This window comes from Mercenaria mercenaria, chromosome 19 (genome assembly GCF_021730395.1).
Source record: "Mercenaria mercenaria strain notata chromosome 19, MADL_Memer_1, whole genome shotgun sequence".
NCBI lineage: Eukaryota > Metazoa > Mollusca > Bivalvia > Venerida > Veneridae > Mercenaria > Mercenaria mercenaria.
The window spans coordinates 38,968,228-38,989,241 of NC_069379.1; the positions used below are offsets into that span (position 1 = coordinate 38,968,228).

General features: G+C 34.9%; 1 protein-coding gene across 2 annotated transcripts; it reads left to right on the top strand.

The window, feature by feature from the left end:
- The first annotated feature begins 6 nt into the window (after positions 1-6).
- Positions 7-20,092, top strand: LOC123542169 (cytochrome P450 2C31-like). Of its 2 annotated transcripts, none has more exons than XM_053531907.1 (6): positions 7-51; positions 5,264-5,476; positions 7,799-7,940; positions 13,749-14,014; positions 15,552-15,682; positions 16,416-20,092. In XM_053531907.1, the coding sequence occupies exons 1-6, from the start codon at positions 22-24 to the stop codon at positions 16,627-16,629; spliced, it is 996 nt and encodes a 331-aa protein (XP_053387882.1). In that variant the 5' UTR covers positions 7-21; the 3' UTR covers positions 16,630-20,092. The 2 variants fall into 2 exon arrangements, with proteins under 2 accessions (XP_053387882.1, XP_045183801.2); XM_045327866.2 differs by lacking the exon at positions 7-51 and adding an exon at positions 2,069-2,785.
- Positions 20,093-21,014: the final 922 nt, after the last annotated feature.

A 21,014-nucleotide genomic window follows, 5' to 3' on the forward strand; every position in this document is an offset into this window, starting at 1 on the left:
GAATTTATCAACACAATTAAAATGTCGTTATCAAACTTATTATCCATCTTGGTAAGTAGGTTATCAAACTTATTATCCATCTTGGTAAGTCGGTAAACAAACTTATCATCATCTTGGTAAGAAGGTAAAAAACGTATTATCCATCTTGGGAAGTAGGTTTTCAAACTAATTATCCATCTTGGTAAATAGGTAAACAAACTTATTATCCATCTTGGTAAGTACCGTTACAGAACAAGCCTTCCCCGGTGAATAGAAAATTAATAGAAAGTTAATACAAAGTTAATGGAGTTATTCACAGCAGCAGTTCGCGGTTCATTCACCGCATCCGGTTAATGATTGGTGATCAAACTTCTTTTTTAACATTCTATTCACCGCAGACTCCAGTGTTTTTATTCACCACATGACTTGATATGTTTAATTATTGTATAATTAATTCACTTTCTATTCACCGGAGAAACTTGAATTTCATGATTTCTAAATAAGACAGCTGCACCAGTTTTGGCGGCAAAATGGTAAGTATAGTTTGAAGTTCTGGACCATGCAGTGTACAGCAGATTTAAGTTAACAGCATGGTATCAGCTTCAGTAAGTGCCTTTTAATTGTCAATGATATACACAAAGCATGTCAAAAGAAAAATGTTTTTTTTAATTTTTTTTTAATTTTATTTGATTCATGTAGTTCTTAACAGATGCAGACTTATTTTTGTCATCGGTTTTCATGACTTTGAATTCTTGTACATGTAAATATATAGAGTGTCAAGCTAATTCACTAGCTTATTAAATCATTTGTCACTAAGTGCCAGGATGAGCTTTTGTGATTGCTCATTGTCTGTTCACCTTTTCATCCATCAACTATATATTTTCTTAGAATACCATCTCTTCTGAAACTACAAGACAAAAACTTACTGCAGACATGCAGCTCGCAGCTCATTCACCGCAGACTGTTCGCAGCTCATTCACCGCAGACAGTTCGCAGATCATTCACCGAAGACAGTTGCAGCTCATTCACCGCAGACCTCATTTGCATGTGAAAAGTTAATGAAAAGTTAATGATTCTAACTTTATTCACTTTCTATTAACCAATCATTCACCGACCATTCACCGCATCCATTCACCACAGTCCATTTTTTCTGTAAGGGTAAGTTAACAAACGTATTATCCATCTTAGTAAGTAGGTTATCAAAATTATTATACATCTCGGTAAGTAGATTATCAAACTTATTCTCTATCTTAGTAAGTAGGTTATCAAACTTATTATCCATCTTGATAATAAAGGAAAGGCATTTTCCAAAAGATGAATAGACATAAAATATACTAAAAATCAGCTTTTTCATGAGTAAGAATCATAGAATTAATACCAGGATGCCTTTTTGTTTCAAAATGTAGCTACATTTAATTTAACTATCTGGGAAATGTTGACAACGATTTTCTATTACGGCCAAGGGATGACAAAATCGCATACAGAGAATGTGAAATTGCGTGATATTAAAGGTCCACTACCTGAACTACCTGAGTTGGGGAAGTGTTTCCGTGTAGTAAATTGCGCAGGAAGGTTTAAAAGTAGGTTTCTTTGAAAATAACGAACATTTAGTGATAAACTAGAGACATATGTAGGTATTTAAAACCGTATATCTTTTCAAAATTGACTGTGACTGAAAACCGATCTGGTGTATACCGGATTTAGGCGATCTGAATGGCTAGTATCTTTAATGTATTTTATAACCATGGTATAAAAATGTAATAGCCATAACCTTTAGTTTGTATATTACACATATTATACACAAAATGTATGCGGACGTACAGAATTGCATATCTTTGCCGTGCGCTTTAATTGATAATCACGTCCAGACATGCGCAGAACGACTGTACCAGATCTGTAATGAGAGACATCGTTTTAAAAATAATATCCGTTATCAACGAAATAATCGCAATCGTACTCATCGGTTCGAGGTGTTTTGACGCACCGGGAAGTGCTGCGTGCACCTGCTGATGACGCATTTAAGCATTCCACCTTGAAGCGGTCACGTGATTGCAGTGTTAACTGGTAAGTCTATTCATTCGGTTCAAGAGTGTCAATCATACGCCTAACATGCTTTATCGTGCATAAAATCACATGCAGTAAACTTAAGAAATTTACAGTCACGCATAATATATCAAGATATACCTGGATTGTGCATGTTTGCGCTGTATGAAATATCAATTTAATTGAAAACTGTGCATCTATGCACAAAATGGATATATTCATATATACCATTCTCGCATTGCTTGGTTTGATATATTTGTTTAAAGCAAAGAAATCCAAAGGGAAAACCATCCCTGGACCGCCGGGATGGCCTTTGCTCGGAAATGCTTTGGAAATTACGGAGCAAAATATGCCACAAAAATGTTTCGAATATGCGAAAAGATTTGGACCAATTGTTCAGTTAAAGCTTTTTAATACGAATGTAGTTTTACTAAATTCTACGGAAATGCTCCAAAAAGCAATGAATGGTGATCCATATAAACAGTTTTTCAACGATCGACCTGGATATTTCTATGGGGAACATTTTCTTTTTGGTGGTCAGGGAGTTGTCGTGTATAAAGAAGGGTACGGAGGCGTCCATAGCGACTTGCGGAAGTTGCTAACGAAAGGGTTGCATGTGTACGGAGATGGTATCAAAGACTTTGAGGATTTGATTATAAGTGAGCTTCGAAACCTGGTCAAGAAAATTGAAAAATTGGAAAACAAAGAATTTGAATTTATCAACACAATTAAAATGTCGCTATCAAACTTATTATCCATCTTGGTAAGTAGGTTATCAAACTTATTATCCATTTTGGTTAGTAGGTAAACACCAGGTTAGAAATTCATCGTTTTGTGTGCATGCCATTATCAAACTTATTATCCATCTTGGAAAGTAGTTAAACACAAGGTAAGAAATTCACCGTTTTGTGTGCATGTCGTTACCAAACTTAATGTCCATCTTTTAAAGTAGTTAAACACAACGTAAGAAATTCACCGTTTTGCGTGCATGTCGTTATCAAACTTAATATCCATTTTGAAAGATAGTAAAAGACCAGGTAAGAAATTCACCGTTTTGTGTGAATGTCGTTATCAAACTTATTATCCATCTTAGTAAGAGTAGTTAAATACCAGGTAAGAAGTTCACCGTTTTGCGTACATGTCTTTCAACTTAATGTATAGCAAAATATGTCTAGGAGTGCGTTTTTTAATGTCTTGATACAAGTCTGACAACTTTCTTAATAATGATATAATCACATTAGTTTGAAAGGTACATTATTCGAAAGGTAGGTGTTTTTACCTTTGAAATGATATCATATAAAACTAGAATACATACTTTAATTAAGAAGGCTTTTTCGTGGGAGATCAAAAGTTCTTTAGCTTGAGAGGAATTTCGAGATAAGCGATTTTGAGATACTAAGAGCCGATTGTATCTCAGTGCTAAGAAATCACAATTGGCGTATATATTTGCTACTGTTGAACGCACTTTCCTTTTTTGCCGTTGTAATGCTATGAAATGAACATAATAGGTGGTTTTATAAAAAGCATGACAGTGATTTCATTTTGCATTTATTTTGTTTAGAAATGTATGTGCAGTGCAAATATTAATTTAAAATTTATATAATCTCAATTTCAAAACTGCTTTATCTGAATAAGTCGAACATGCGCACACAAATTGTGTTAGAGATCTAGATTTGGTATATAATCGGACAGTTAAATATGGAATTGTACATACGTTGATACCCATCTTTGAAATATGCTATGTTTTATCATACAGTCGTTTCGTGGATTTTGCAAGGACGGATCACAGTCGTCGCTTTCGCGCCTCATGAGATTCGACCTGGCAAAATCCACTCGAGCCGAATACAACATCTCAGATCGAGATACTGTTATAACAACCCTATTATGTTTCAAAATATTTGCGTCACTGAACCACTTTTTCATTCTATGATTATATTTATTTGTGCAACTGCCAAGACCCGCGCAGGCATAATGTATATCGCCAAAAAGACCTGGCAATGTGTCTGTTAGGGTAACTGCATCTAAACACTTACCAAATCCAAACTGCTACATATGTTAACAAATCGCATATCCGAACCGTGTGTAATGCTGTTATCACCATCAATGTAAAGATTGCATTGGTAATATTTTCACATTATGGATATACTATATTTTTTGTTGTTATCGTTTTTGAAATCTTCGTCAATGTTTTAATTCAATGCATAACATCTGCATTTGCATTTTGACAGGTTTTTAGATAAATGCACAAATTGCAAATATTTAAAGTTTTCTTACGCGAAATGTAAACATTTTCTAGTTATCCATTAACCTAAACAACATCTATTTTTGGCAAATGCAAAGTCAAACAGCTAAATGGTATTTCAGTATCCAGATTTTGATACACGTGTAGATTGATTGATTTAAGTGCAACTTTTAAAGGATCCTTAATATCACACCACGAATGTTACATTTGTAACTGTTTTTCCTACTCGAGACGACATCGGCTGATCAATTTTGTTCTCCTGCTGCTCTCTTGATTTTTCAATAAAACACATGTACAGCAGAATGAGACAGGTGTCCTGTTTGTGTGGAAACAAATTTTCTGACATGCCTAAATTGAATACACCGAGGTTCAATGGACATACATAGTGTTATGTTGGTAAGTAGAAAAACGAACCGTATAAAATTGCACAAAAGATTTTTTGGGTATAACGACGCACCGACACAAGTTTAGGTCATATGGGAATTTTCTAGCTTTGATGGTGGAGGAAGACCATAGGTGCCCCTCCTTGCATTATTTCCACATGGGCGGCCACCTGGGTAGAACCACCGACCTTCCGTAAGCCAGCTGGATGGCTTCTTCACTTGTTTTCCCCATAGAGTACTTAGAGTTAGTGGCAAAATGATTCCCATAAGAGGAGCTCTAAATCTAAAACATCAAATTAGTATACATGTATACATGTTAAATATAAATCATTGGCTAGACTTTTTGTACTAGTAATAAATATTTATACTATGCTTAGCTATACATTCATTTTGCCTTATTTTAAACCTATTGCATAGTACTGTTAATTGTATGTTTACGAAAACTATATGTAGTAATTGTTCATATTTTCAAATGTAAAATTCGGACCTAGTATACCTTTGGCTTGTATTCGCTCGTATCTTTGTATGTTCAAAACTCCACACGAGGAGCATATGCATTGAGATTCTTATACATTGCACCTATGTAAGTACTTACATGCAAATGTTAAATACCTAGCTCATAGGAGAGTCCCTGGACGAAGATGATGACGATATAAACCTGCTCTGGGAATTCAATATGCTGGTTGTATTTATGTACACTGCCAAACCTGATGCCATGTATTCTAAATTTCCATTCATCCGGTATCTCCCTGGGACGTATAAAGAGAAATACCAAAAGATGGTAAGGACCAGGCGAAGAATGATTGATAGATATTACACAAAGGTGAAGGTATGTACTACATTTTTGACTTATATTTTGCCAGAAAGTTTTGCTTGCTTTGTAGGGATAATGCGTGTTCTTTCGTTTAATATAATTTGCAGAATTACTAGATATTGGTTGGTGCCCGAGCCCGGTAGGGCGAGAGTATCAACGTTTTCCGAGGGATTCTGAAGATGTTACAACACAAAGTTAACGCTATTCTGGCATAAAACGCGTAAAAAGTTATAAACGAATACATTGTCCAATAACTTTATCAAATTTCCATGAAACGTACGGGAATGTCTGCGTTGATTTTTCACGTTGACGTAATTTCCTTATGAATTATCCGTTTTTGGTCGTAATGCGTTGACCCTTTGCCACGGAACGCGCATATATAGAAAGGTCTTTTAACAGCATCCCTGTAAACATACGCTTTATCTCCTATCGAAACACCCTCTAAAAGACAAGAACATCAGCTTTATGCTAGAACGTAGATTTTTACGTATATTTTATATAATAGATTCGACAGTTAATTAACAAATTTCTTCGTCTTGATCATTAATCTGTTATCGGAAAGATAATGGCAACGTCGAAAAATAAATCAGACTTTAAACGTATCTCCTTATATAAGCACCACGAAGAGCATACGATGCGCCTTGGATACAAACTTTCACAGTTTTGTACTCAATGGAGTTTTTCCCACAATCGTAGGAGATAAGGGATGTTTGCTATTCAAAAGTCTTCCCTCTTATTTGTTACTTGCGCAAGATTTTGCACAAAATGTGAAAGAACATTTGCATTACATATTTTCTTTTGTTCAAATTAAGTCAATATCAAAATCTGTTTGTAAAACATGCATACCTCCAATGATGGGTTGTACCATTTTATGTCCCTTGATTACCATTACATTGACCTTTTACCTATTAACCCCAAAATAATATGGATCATCCGCGTCATAAGCTAAATCATACTATCAAGTGGTTTGCAAGTTATTAAGCGCATACCGTTTTAAATGTTCAGGCCCTTTTGCCTTGACCTTTGATTTACTGACCCCAAAACTGACGGTTCTGAGTCAAGTGATTCTCAAGTTACTTCGCAGTAATAATTTTCAATTTGCAGATCTTTACCTTTGACCTATCGTTCATCTACTTAGTAATACTAATTAAGCTTTACCTATTATCATTTTTTTTGTTTGAAGGTTCCCGGTAAAGAGATTTACAAGTGACTGAATGGAAACTGAATGCAAGATTCAGGCTCCGGTGACATTTAACTTTGAATTTGTGACCCTAAAATTAAAATAGGAGTCATCTTTTTCATAAGCTATATCATGCTATCAAGTTTGAATGATCTGTATAAAGTGGGTTTAAGTTATTTAGCGGAAATCATTTTCAATGTTCTGGCCCATATGACCTTGACCTTTGGCTAATTGACCGCAAATACAATACAGATCCCGTACAGGGCCTAATTATGCTGTAAAATTTGAAGGTCCTGGGACAAGTGGTTGTCAAGTTGCCATGTAGTTACAATAGTTTGTAATCTTTAAGCCCGAGTTACTTTGACTTTATACCAAATGGCCCCAAAAGCAATGGGGGTAAAACATGCTTTCAGGTTTGAATGTTCTGGGTCAAGTGGTTCTTAAGTTATTGGGCGGAAACCTTCCGCTCAACCGATGGACAGAACGACCAACCGACCGACCGACTAATAGACCGACATGAGCAAAGCAATAATTCTCAGCTTCTTTGAAGTGGGGCCTAATGCATGTTAATGATCAGTCGTTAATTTTTTCCTACGATTGTTCCTGAAATATCTTGATGAAACAACTCTGTATTTTTGCAATAATGTTGAGAGAGTAAACTAATAAAATCTGTATAAAGAGAAACGAGATTGTTATAAAAAATAACCATGGATAGCGCTCAATGATAAATGTAGTGACATACCATGCTTCGTTTGGAGTTATTGTGATTAAAGTCAGAGCACAATTCTTTAGCCTTTAGCCTGCTATATTTCTAAAATGACTGGTCGATCATTCAGTTTGGGCAATACCATTTATCATTAGAAGGGGTGTTCACAGAAAATGTATTGACGAAACAGTGCAGACCACGTGATGTGCAGACTGATCTTGGTCAACACTGGTCTCAAAGCAAAAATCACTTGCCCCCAGCAGGCTAAATATTAAGAGAATGCAACATCCATGCAGAACAAACGTTGAAAAGACTAGAACTTGTAATTAGTGCAGACTGTTTTGCTCTAGAACGTTAATCCAATAAAATCTGTCTAGTCGGACAGAAAAAACTCATCTTCCAGTTTGTTTGCTATCAATATGTTGTTTAAAGGGATTATATTGTATTTCAGGAGAACCACAAACCGGGCAACACACGTGGTCTGGTACATGTTCTCCTGGAAGAAAGGAATCAAGAACTGGAGAATGCACCTGACAACGTAATTCTCACGGAAGAGAGACTGATATCAGTTGTACTAGAAATGGTCGTAGCAGGTCAGAAAACCTTGAAGAATATTTTGCAAAACATGTCTTGACTGGCTTATCCTGCTGTTTATGTTATAGAAGTCATACTTAACAAAAACGCCTCCTGCCCGTTCCACTATTCTGTATTTGATTCACTTAGTTACGAATTAAACATTTTATTCTTTTATACAATGCTGTTCGTGTTAATATGATTGTAAGGTGCATACACAGATTATATTCGCTCTTAGTGACCTTTGACCCGTTTTCTAGAAGCCTACTTATATATAAGGCGCGGCCTAATGTAAACAAATAAAGAGGGTGAGTTTACTTTTTACTTTCTGTACCAAATTTAAGACCTCATTTCGAAAAAGGGGCAATGTTGTTCTACTAAGAAATGGTTATACTTTTTATGTATGCAGGTCGATCTGCAAAGCAGTCATTTTTATTGAATTGAGAACTTTTCAACGCCTTATTTACAAAAGTCAGATATTTCAAAGACATCGTAAAAAGTTTTCTTGAGAAGAATTTTTTTTATTATTACTGTATAGCCTTCATGATATGTTGACAGATTTCACTATCCTGTGTGCATTTATGACAAAGAGGAGAAGCCGGGACTGCAGAGGAGGCCCTAACAACTAGTGTGGGAGCCAATGCTCTTTTAAGCTATAAGCAAGCTATTCGTTTACCCTCACGGTTGTTCTTCTTATCTTTATTGTTAAATGTCTAATAGCCCTCGAGCACAGTGTCATTAGTTGTATATGATATATTTCATGTAAAGGGAATTTCGTATTTCACAACAGTTATCATAGCCAATGACTTTTTTGAAGTTGAACTGAAAAGTGTAAACTCTGCGGCAATGGTTCTGTGTACAAAGAGCTTGGTACGGTTTTCTGTACAAAATGGCGTAGAGTAATGAGTTCAAAATTCTAAAACATTGAATTAAACATTTTGATAGAAAATAACGCTATAAAATCTACAAAATGTATTTAAATGTCATGATGAAAAAACGTTAATAGCGTTTCCAGTTGTGGCATCACAAATGACGTCATTTATATATGAATTACTGTATAACGTTAGAACGACCGTGGCTTTTGCTATAAAATCAAGAAATAAATAATATCCGCAAATAAATAATCTTTCCATTATTTACAATTAAATGTGGAAGGAATAGTTACCTCTAGCACCTAACAAAACTGGTAAAGTTTACCGCTTGCGAATGTTGAGTTTTTTTCGAAGATCTGACATGTTGTTAGCCTGAACCTTTTTTTAGATAAGGTAAATATCTCACCAAAATGAGTTTCTATGCATTTTAAAAACAATCTTATGTTCATTTGGCAACAGCAATTCGAAGTATGGAGACATCAAAACTATGTGGACAATTTCTTAATTTAATATAAATAAGAAGCAACGGTTTTATCCGATAGAAATAGACCCTATAGATTCATAAAATGATGAATTTTACACGGTTTGGCGGTAAGCAGTAAAATTTAATTAAAATTTTGAACGTTACTTAGCCAAAATTGTAATAAAATACGTCGCTTTTAGATCAACATTGATTAGAAAATGTATGCATGGATCCCTGTAGTTTGCTAGCTACAGCGATGTCACGAAACATCTTTATGCACAGGTTTTCGTGCATTTAATACTAATCTTAATAAAACATATACCCTAGAAGTTTATAAACCACACTGCTTAAGTTTACAAACTTTTAAGAATTCATAGAAGCAATCAACTTTTCATTCTATTTATCATTAATTTCAATGAAACGGCGTAAATTTCAAATTCGGTATACAAATGTATTCTTTCAACATAATACAAATTTACATAATTTTGATGGATACCCATATGAGTGAATTATCTGAAAGGAACATGTCGACAGTCTTGATACTTGCATTTTACGGCTATTGGTGGAATACATAGAGGATGGTACATGAGTGTATTTTCTTACTGAATTTATTCAAAAAGTTAATTAACATATTATTAAAAAGAACATTTTCTCATTTTTTTTTAATTAAGGCATGTGTTTCCTTTTTCGTTCTTATGAGTGAATCCTTGTCATAGAATTTCCAGCATGTCATTTTTGTATGAAATAAAATTTAGAAAATGACACTTTAGAAAAACAGAACACAACCAAGGAAATAACAGCAGATTTAATTTGGTTGAGTCTAATGAAATGCACAACACCCCTGACGCCCCCTAGCAACGGCTTGAGTGGAGGTTTATCATACAAATATTAAATGAACTTGTACAGCTAAAATGTTTGTGTTTAGTGTAATGTTAAAAACTTTGGCAAATAGACGCTGATTTGAATAAAGAATAAAAGCCTACAGGAACGCGTTTTTGAACAAGTACCACCTCTCTTAAAAATACTGTTATCACATAGACGTTCACCTTGCGGACTCCATGTACCTGATATTGCACGGCTGGATTTGCAAGGGCCTATGATATATTGTCAATGAATCAAATAACTTAAATATATAGGACACCTTTTTATGTATTTATTATTGATTAAGTTCATCATGGAACTATTTTTGATCAACAAAATCATTTTTACTGCTTCCTCTATGGTGTGATGTCATTTCTAAATATGTGAAATAGAATATTGATTTCGTGCAGATTCAGCACTGAATATATTGAACTCTTTCATTAAAGGAATATAAAGCTCGCTCGCATAATTTAAGTATATTTGAAATGAATCTACTTAAATACAAATACTCGATAGAGTTGTACGTTTACTTGATTTTGTTGTGTGTCAAGTCGCGTATAGGTTTTACTGAAAGTCTTGTTGATAGAGATGTTCATTACAATAGCCTAATAAAGTATAAAATAGATAACTATATGACTTTTGATTACATAGCTATTGGTTCAGAACAACAAACTGACACGGGCAATGACAAAATTACTCCTTCGATTTTAACAGGTGAATAAATATCTCCAAAACATGCCATTTCTAATTTGTTTGTTACCTTTCGAATATGTGGGATAACAACTTTTAGCTGTAAAATTTAGTGGTGTTATTTCATATTTCTTTATTAAAACTATTCTTTCTACACTTTGAAAATTTTGAATGCATAACTAAACACACATCTAAACAAAATTAATATTAAAAATAAAGGTGTAATTCCGAGAAGAAAACAAAATTTGTAATCATACTGGCAAAACGCGTTCACTACTCAATTAAAATCTAAAGTTGGTCATGAAGACTGTTGTCGTATTGGAAAGTCAGGTCGTAACGGAAAGTCCAAAAGAATTGCAAATGTTAAATTTATACAACTATAACAATAACGCTAAGTTTGAGCGCCATTACACATGCTACAATAGAGAAAAGAGAAGCATATAAATCTCAATACAGTTTTAGGAACAGAACGTTTGCTAATAACTTGAAATCGTTGAACGCGCTGATACTAAATGCATTTGCTCCCACTCTGATTGTAAGCATCTCCTCTGCGGCGTTGGTTCCTCATCTTTGCCAAAAATACATCAAGATGAGTGTAACTCGTTAACAACTCACCTAGGTTATGTGGTAATAACACATTCTTTTTAACAACAACCAGTTTAAACCGGCCCAATTTAACAGCTTTTAAAAGTTCTAACGTAAAGAAATGCCGTCGCTCTGCAGATCGATATGCAAACATAAAATTTAAAGTATAACCATTTCCGTGTGGAAATACACTGCTCCTTTCTGCTCCTTTTTTTTAAATAAGAAAGCGAAAAAGTTATCTCACCATCATTCTTAGTTTACATTTCTCTAATAGTTCCAGTCATTAGCGCTCCCTTGTGAGTAAACTGTCGCTGGCTCTTTTCTCAACTCACCACCGCAAAGAGAGGGGGCCAATATTTACAGGCCATGTAAGATGTTTCACGAAACTCAGTTTAATAGTTCGACTATTCCTGGAACCTGAGTAGGGCAAACGTATGACAGTTGTGAAATAACATTAAATTAATTACATTATTTTGCAATGATATTAGTAAAATTTTATTATAAAGACGTTTTTATAAAAGTTCATACATCGGAGAGAACTTGCGAACATGAATGTTTTATCTGCAGTGGTTTGTGGCGCAGGGAGACATGAGGATGGGTAGGGCGTTTTAAGAGTGTGGCTTTCCCTGTAAAATATTTATCCTTGGTTTGCAACTCCCATAATACAAATACCACTTTATTCTACCCTTACCAAATTTTGTATTTTTTCATATTATTATAATGTACTTGTTGGAATTTCGAAGCAACCGTTCTGCTACATATTTCCGTTACGGTTTGTTATGGACCTACATTGTGACGCATGTCTCTATGGCTGTGTTTTGGGTGTTCTGTGCTTTCGAAAACAAACCTGTCTTTTTCTAACAGGTCAAGATGGTAGAGGTTTTATTGCAGAGACAATTCGGGTTCAGTTTCCGGCTTAGACATTTTATTTTTATTCAGCATTTATGAAATAGTTTAGAAACAAAAGATATGCTCGACTGTTTGTGCGATTCCTCTATGACTACTAACTTCAACGTTTGTTTTTTTTTAAATAGATTTTTATACTGTACTCTTATAAAATAAGGCCAAGTGCGAGAAAGACTTTTGAAATAATTATATGTTGCTTTAACATAGTTTATGAAACCTATCAATACTTTGTGTAAGTGAATGAAAAATGTAGTCCTTTTTGTTTCCAAAACTCAGTCCCTGTACTTTTTTAATGAGAAGTTAGATATCACTTCATTTCTGAAAATATTCATGTACTGAGGAGTTAATGAGTAGACACAGTACACATAAATAGTGGAAAAACGGGGAGAAGAGTCAGTTCATTTTATTTCTTAAAGGAAATCCAGTAATTTGTACGTAAAAGTGTAGACCCTGTCTTACTTATTTTTTTTTTTAATAAAGTCCATGTACTTGTAAGCGGATGAATATTTTTTTTTTGATAAATCCATATTCCTATAAGGTGATTACTAGATTCAGTCTACTTTTGATTACTAGATTTAGTCTACTTTTGATTACTAGATTCAGTCTACTTTATGTCTTAAAATTATCCACGTACTTACAAGCTTATGAATATATTTAACATGCCTAATTTTCTTAAACGAATCAATATGCTTATAAGCTGAAACGAAGATTCTGCTTACTGTGTTTTTAAAGTGCACATGTATAAGCTGATGATAGAGGCCTCCGTGGCCGAGTGGTTAAGGTCGCTGCCTTCAAATCACTTGCCCCTCATCGTGTTGGCTCGACCTCACCGCCCCGCTAGCTCAGTAGGTAAAGCGTTGTTACAATCGCGGTCGCGAGTTCGATCCTTGGGCAGGGCTTTGTTCTCCGTGACTATTTGATAACGACATTGTGTCTGAAATCATTATCCTCCACCCTGATCATTATGTGGGGAAGTTGCAGTTACTTGCGAGACAGTTGTACTGTTCAGAATCCAGACACTGGTTAGGTTAACTCCCGCCGTTACATGACTGAAATACTGTTGAAAAATGGCGTTAAACCCAAAACAAACAAACAAAAATCGAGCCTCACTCAGGGCGTTTAATTCTTCATGTGAGGAAGCCATCCAGCTGGCTTACTGAAGGTCGGTGGTTCTACCCAGGTGTCCGCTCGTGATGAAATAATGCACGAAGGGGCACCTGGGGTCTTCCTCCGCCGTCAAAGCTGGAAAGTCCTCATATGACCTTTAATTGGGTCGGAGCGACTTTAAACCCAGCAAAATAATAATAAATGAATATAAGCTGCTGAGTATCTTAAGTATACTTTGTTTCTTATAAGTATTCATGTACTTGTAAGCTGATGTAGATTTAAACTGATCAGTTTCTAAAGAGGATGACATGATTACCAAAAAGCGTGTAAATTCTATATTTAAGGCCTTCTGACTACCTTGTGCTCTTTAAGCAGTATGATGTTGTGCTTAATGAGTCACCCGGAGTGTCAAAAGAGAGTACAGAAGGAGATAGATGACGTCATAGGCAAAGATCGTCTGCCGACGGTAGATGACAGAATAAATTGCAATTACATGGAGGCAGTTGCGATGGAAGTACAACGACTGATCACAATTATCCCTCTTAGCGCACCTCATATTTGTCGCCCTAACTTGCAGTTCGAGGGTTATGACATTCCAGCAAATTCACTGGTAAGAATGATCTGTTTGAGAAATATATTATTACTTATAAGTTATAAACATAAGAGGCACGTTCTGAAAGCGTTGCACATTGTATCGCGTTAAGAAAACTGAACTTTCATGTATAAGGTAATATTTGACTAGTTCAGGCCTTCGAAGTATATGCCCTTGGCCGTCATAAACTTTTACTGTCGCATGATCCATCCGGTAAATGCCTAACGATGCACCCTTTTAGGTATCATATAAGTGTTTTGCCACACTGCTCTGCCAATGGCCATTGAGACTTCAAATATTCAGCCTCTTATGCGTTAAGGAATTTTTTCGGCTAGAAATCAGACAGGACAAGATCTGTGCTATTGTAAGGGTACAGCAAGGTTTTCAGTCTTTTGTTAGTCAGATATTCTTGCGCGATTGTGGAAACATGAGCCGGGGCGGCATTGTAATTCAGCAGCTTTAAGTCACGCACTCTGGTCTTTGGACGTGCCTCCGTGTAGTGGCGCATCACTTCTGAAGGTAGAGTTTTGGGGTAAAGGGAACTTAGTATAGTACTCAGGGAAACGAAATTTGGCTTTCAAACCTCTTGCGTCAAAAAAGCTTATCAAACGCATTCCAAAAAGCCCTGATCACCGACCTTTTTAAAATCCATATTTCATCATCTGATACGATATCAAATATTCGCCTGTCATCACAATTTTCGCATATACTTTAAAATACAAAAGCTACCCCCGAACTAATGCTACATCTACCTGAAATATCCTACACCGTTTTTCGGGCATATTCGTCCATATGCTTTTTGGCAGCACCGACGTCCTGTTCAATGAAAAACAAACAAGGCACGCCCTGATCTTGGGTCATCTTCAATCGATGATTTACTCTGCTTTAACTATTGTGCTCGCCTAGCAACTGTATCATATTGGTACGGTAGTCTGTCAATACACAACATTTACTTCAGCTTTGATTTCCGTTTGGTAATTATAAAGTAATATGCGAATTTCGATACACTTTCTCTGCTTTTCAACAACCATGATTCAACCTTATAGAAAAAGAAAGGAAGAAACAACCTTTCATTTAATGATGCACAGAGGCCTACCCTATGACTATATGTGTACTTTGTAAAAATAAATCCACTGTGCATGACGGTATCGTGGAAACTATGAGAAGATACCGAAGAAGCATTTAAAACAACCAAGCAAAATCACAACAGACTCGGTTTGCTTGAGTCCGTTCATTACAGTTAATTAAATGTGCAACATCTCTCTCGTTCCCCAAACATTGGCTTACGCGGACCTCTATTGTTACTGTAGTGAAGCTATAAAATGCAACCAAGCAAAATGATAGCAGACTCATTTTGATTGGGTCTGTTCATAGGAGGCAATGAAATGTGCAAAGCCACTCATGCGACCAAGCACTGGTTTAGCCCTATAAAATGACTTAAAATGTGTGGTGTAGTTAAAAATGTTTAATTAATTTTAACATTCAGTTAATATGTAACCTTTAAAATTCATTCAGTAGTAGATTATATCTTTAACATGCTTTTATTCTGAAACAGGTTTTGCCGAATTTGAATTTCATTCACCACGACGAAAAAATATGGGGTCCAGATGCTTGGGAATTTAAACCGGAAAGGTTCCTTGATGAAAACGGGGACATAATACCAAGAACCCATGTTTACAGACGCAAGTAAGACTTTCTTTCCATAGTCAAATCTATTTCTATCACCTAGCAGTAGACCCTGTAATGATAATCGGTATTTTTCGTTCAATTCTGTATTCTCCGCATGAGATTTTGGCATTTTCCGGTCGTTTTGAAAATACAATTCTCTGTTATGACAGAAGCATGCCGAAAATGCATACGAAAAAACATATAATCGCACGGACATTGTCGAGTGTCAGTCGGTGTCCATAACCTGGGAGAATGTTCTGTTGTTACTACAGTATACATCCTTTCCAACCAAAAGACATGTATAATACATTGCAACGAGTATCATCTTAAGCCTTGCATAAACGCTATTACATTTGTGCATATAACGTAACTATAAGCAAATAAGAACAAAAAAGCCAATAACAGCAAAAATCTATTGAGATATTTCTGTATTCTTTCATTCGTCAGGAAACAATTCAACGTTTAAACTGGAATCAATATTAAGATCTGTCTTTATCCTTTCATTTGTTAGTTAGCAGTTCAACAGTTACAGAGAATTTAGAGACATATGCCATGTAGAGTGACATCTGAGGTAGTACCTTATTTGTGAAAAAAATGAAAAGTTGACCTTGACATTAAACGTTAAGTTTCGGTTGTTATATAACTTGAAAAGATGTTCCTTATTTGTTAGTTTGTTTATGTTTATCCTCTTTGTCTAACAGTTACATGTTACTAGTTATCAGTAGTCACGAATTTCTTTATCTCATTGCAGTTGGGTTCCTTTCAGTACTGGGCGACGGCAGTGTTTGGGAGATACTTTATCCCGAACTCGGCTTTTCCTGTACACTGCCACATTATTTCAGCGATGGACTTTCATACCATCTCCTGGAAAATATGGCTCATGTGACACGAGGTCAGGAGATTTTGAAATAAATGCGGCAACCCTACCGAAAGAGTTTTACTGCAGAGTTGAAAAGAGGGTGTAATTAATGTAGACACTGAATCCGAACATACGTTCATTTTTTTAGATAAAAGACAGAGTTACAAGTAAAATATACAGCTCACATTTAATATTGTTTTAAAAGACATGATAAGAGTTTGTTTTTATCAGATGTGTAACAGACTTTAGCTTGTACTTATCAAAGTCTTCAGTTCTGAAATATTTTGTTGGTATATACTTGTTGTCATGTTATTTGAAATGATATTATGTATTATTATTTTCTAAGTAGTTTAATACCCATACCATCCGTTTTTGTATCTTACATATAAATAACATGCACTGGTTAAAATTTTGAAGCAACCCGTTCGCTATATATTTTTCTCTACAGTTTCTACTGCGGCCCTTGGCGATGTTTGGCAAAAGCGATGTTTCCTGTCTGCTCTGCTTCCAGGATATATACGCTACCTTTTGAATATTTTAATATGTCAGTATAATTATGTAAATGCAATAGGCGAAATCACATTACTCTGATAGGAACATAATCAACCTTATTGAAAAAGTATAACTTGACTTGTCTCTGGATTTAAGTAAATGGGTTAGAAATTAAGAATGCCCTGCAATTACTTAAGATAATATAGATAATAGGGTTATTATAATATTAGCTTGATCTGGGATGCTGTATCCAGCTCGAGTGGATTTTGCCAGATTGGATTCTTTTCCATTTCATTCTTTTATTTTCATACTAGTATTTGTTAATCATATCTTGCTATGAAATTTAACTTAACCAGTCTCCATGTTCATGAATCATATTCCTATGACCTTACATGTGTTATGAATTTTTATTGATTGGTTTTCATGTTCATCAGTCATATTGAACATTTTATTTTTTTAGCATGTTTGCGCTATGTTTTTTTTTTTATATTAACCAGTTTTCATATTCAGCAATCATATTGAAGTAACATTTTATATTCTAGCATATTTGCGCTATAATCTTTTTATTTTAACCAGTTTTCATGTCCATTAGTCATATAGGAATAACATTTTATTTTTCAGTCTATTTGCGCTATTTATTTTTAATATATGTTAACCAGTTTTCATGTCCATTAGTCATATTGAAATAACATTTTATTTTTAGCGTATTTGCGCTATGATTTTTTTTATATTAACCAGTTTTCATGTCCATCAGTCATATTGAAATAACATTTTATTTTTCGGCCTATTGGCGCTATTTTTGTTAGCTCACCTGAGCAATGCTCAGGTTTTTCTGATCGCTCGATGTCTGGCGTCCGTCGTCTGTCGTCTGTCTGTCGTCCGTCAACATTTAGCTTGTGTATGCGATAGAGGCTGTATTTTTCAACTGATCTTCATGAATTTTGGTCAGAATGATTACCTTGATAAAATATAGGCCGAGTTCGAAAATGGGTCATCTAGGATCAAAAACTAGGTCACTAGGTCAAATCAAGGAAAAACCTTTTGTATGCGATAGAGGCTGTATTTTTCAATTGATCTTCATGAAATTTAGTCAGAATGATTACTTTGATGTAATCTAAGGCCGAGTTTGAAAATGGGTCACCCGGGGTCAAAAACTAGGTCACTAAGTCAAATCAAGGAAAAACCTTGTGTATGCGATAGAGGCTGTATTTTTCAATCGATCTTCGTGAATTTTGGTCAGAATAATTACCTTGATGAAATCTAGGTCGAGTTTGAAAATGGATTATCTGGGGTCAAAAACTAGGTCATTAGGTCAAATCAAAGAAAAACCTTGTGTATGCGATAGAGGCTGTATTTTTCAATCGATCTTCATGAAATCTTGTCAGAATGATTACCTTGATGAAATCTCAGAAAAGTTCGAAAATGGGTCAACCGGGGTCAAAAACTAGGTCACTAGGTCAAATCAAGGAAAAACCTTGTGTATGCGATAAAGGCTGTATTTTTCATTTTATCTTCATGAATTTTGGTTAGAATGATTACCTTGATGAAATCTAGGCCGAGTTCGAAAATGGGTCATCCGGGGTCAAAAACTAGGTCACTAGGTCAAATCAAGGAAAAACCTTGTGTATGCAATAGAGGCTGTATTTTTCAACTGATCTTCATGAAATTTTGTCAGAATGATTACCTTGATGAAATCTAGGCCAAATTCGAAAATGGGTTATCTGGGATTAAAAAGTAGGTCACTAGGGCAAATCAAAGAAAAACCTTGTGTATGCGATAGAGGCTGTATTTTTCAACTGATCTTCATGAAGTTTTGTCAGAATGATAACCTTGATGAAATCTAGGTAATTTTGAAAATGGGTCATCTGGGGTCAAAAACTAGGTCACTAGGTCAAATCAAAGAAAAACCTTGTGTATGCGATAGAGGCTGTATTTTTCAATTGATCTTCATGAATTTTGGTCAGAATGATTGCCTTGATAAAATCTAGGTCAAGTTTGAATATGGGTCATTGGAGATCTAAAACTAGGTCACTGGATCAAATAAAAACCTTGTGTATGCATTAGGGGCTGCATTTTACACCGGATCTTCATGAAATTTAATCAGAATGTTTGTCTATATGAAATCTAGGAGGAGTTTGAATATGGATCATATGGGATAAAAAACTAGGTCACCCGGTCAAATTAAAGAAAAACCTTGTGTACGCAATAGGGGCTGCATTTTACACTGTATTCTCATAAAATTTAGTCAGAATGATTGCCTTGTCGAAATCTAGGTCGACTTAGAATATGGGTCATCTGTGGTCAAAAACTAGGTCACTAGGTCAAATCAAACAAAAATCTTTGTATATGCAATAGAGACTGTATTTTTCAATTGATCTTCATGAAATTTGGCCAGAGTGCTAGCCTTGATGAAATAAAGGTCAAGTTTGAATATGGGTCATCTGGGGTCGAAAACTAGGTCGCTAGGATATATCAAAGAAAAACGTTTTGTATGCGATAGAGGCTGTATTTTTTTAATCGAGGTTGATGAAATTTAGTCAGAATGACTGCCTTGATCAAGTCTAGGTCAAGTTCGAATGTAGGTCATCTTAGCTCAAAAACTAGGTCACTAGGTCAAATTGAAGAAAATGCTTGTTTACACTTAAGAGACCACATTTTTGATCCAATCTTAATGAAAATTGGTCAGAATATTTGTTTCCATGAAATCACTATGTCAAACATATTTACACTGTTATGGTGTGTTTATCAGGTGAGCGACCTAGGGCCTCTTGTTTATATATATTAACCAGTTTTCATGTCCATTAGTCATATTGAAATAGCATTTTATTTTCAGTTTATTTGCGCTATGATTTTTATATTAACCAGTTTTCATGACCATCAGTCATATTGAAATAACATTTCATTTTATTTTTAGCGTATTTGGGCTTTGGGCTATATTTTTTATATTAACCAGTTTTCGTGTTCATCAATCATATTTATATAGCCTCGTATATTCTGGGGTAGTCACGTTATGTAATTTTATATTTACCAATGTGTTGAGAATGGGTAATATATTATAAATAAACTGGTGAAAATGTTCCGTGTTTTTTTTTTTTTTTTTTCTTTCTTTTTCTTTTTGCATAAGCTTGCATGTAAAACAATTATGTTTAGGTGAATAGTTAAACGACGTTGTTATTTTTCTCTCCAAGCGTAACGTTTTGTGTTATATATAGTTTGAGAAAGAAATTTTGAGAAAAAGGCGGTTTGGGATATATGTACTGTCTACATTTTATGGAACGCTACAGCACGAAGTATGTATACAGACACTGAATAGGGAAATGGTTAAAAAATACATGGTTTCACGAAATTTTACAGCTGTAAAAGACCTGTATTCTTGTTCAGAATTATTTTATACAATAACACTAATTTACAGCTGTATATCACACTTAATCTAAAGCTGCTGTAAAAGGACTGTAAAACAATTCCAATTTCGCAAATGAGATAAAACTGTAAAAAATCTTATGGGTATAAAATGTAATAATTACGACTGTAAATATGCCTAAATGCCTTAAACTTACAGCTGTAGAAATGTTACAAATCTTATGGGTATAAAATGTAATAATTACGACTGTAAATATGCCTAAATGCCTTAAACTTACAGCTGTAGAAATGTTACAGCTGTGGAAATATTACAGCTGTAGAAATGTTACAGGTGTGGAAATGTTACAGCTGTAGAAATGTTACAGCCCTGGAAATGTTACAGCTGTAAAAGTTACAGGTGTGGAAGTGTTACAGCTGTAGAAATGTTGCAGCTGTAGAAATGTTACAGGTGTGGAAATGTTACAGCTATAGAAATGTTACAGCTGTAGAAATGTTACAGGTGTGGAAATGTTACAGGTGTGGTAAAAGACTGCATTAATTTAAGGGACGAAGCAATGGTACCCAACTTTTTAGGATGAATCGTAATTCTCTAGAAAACATTTACTACAAAAATTGCAAAATAAATGATCTAGTTAGTAA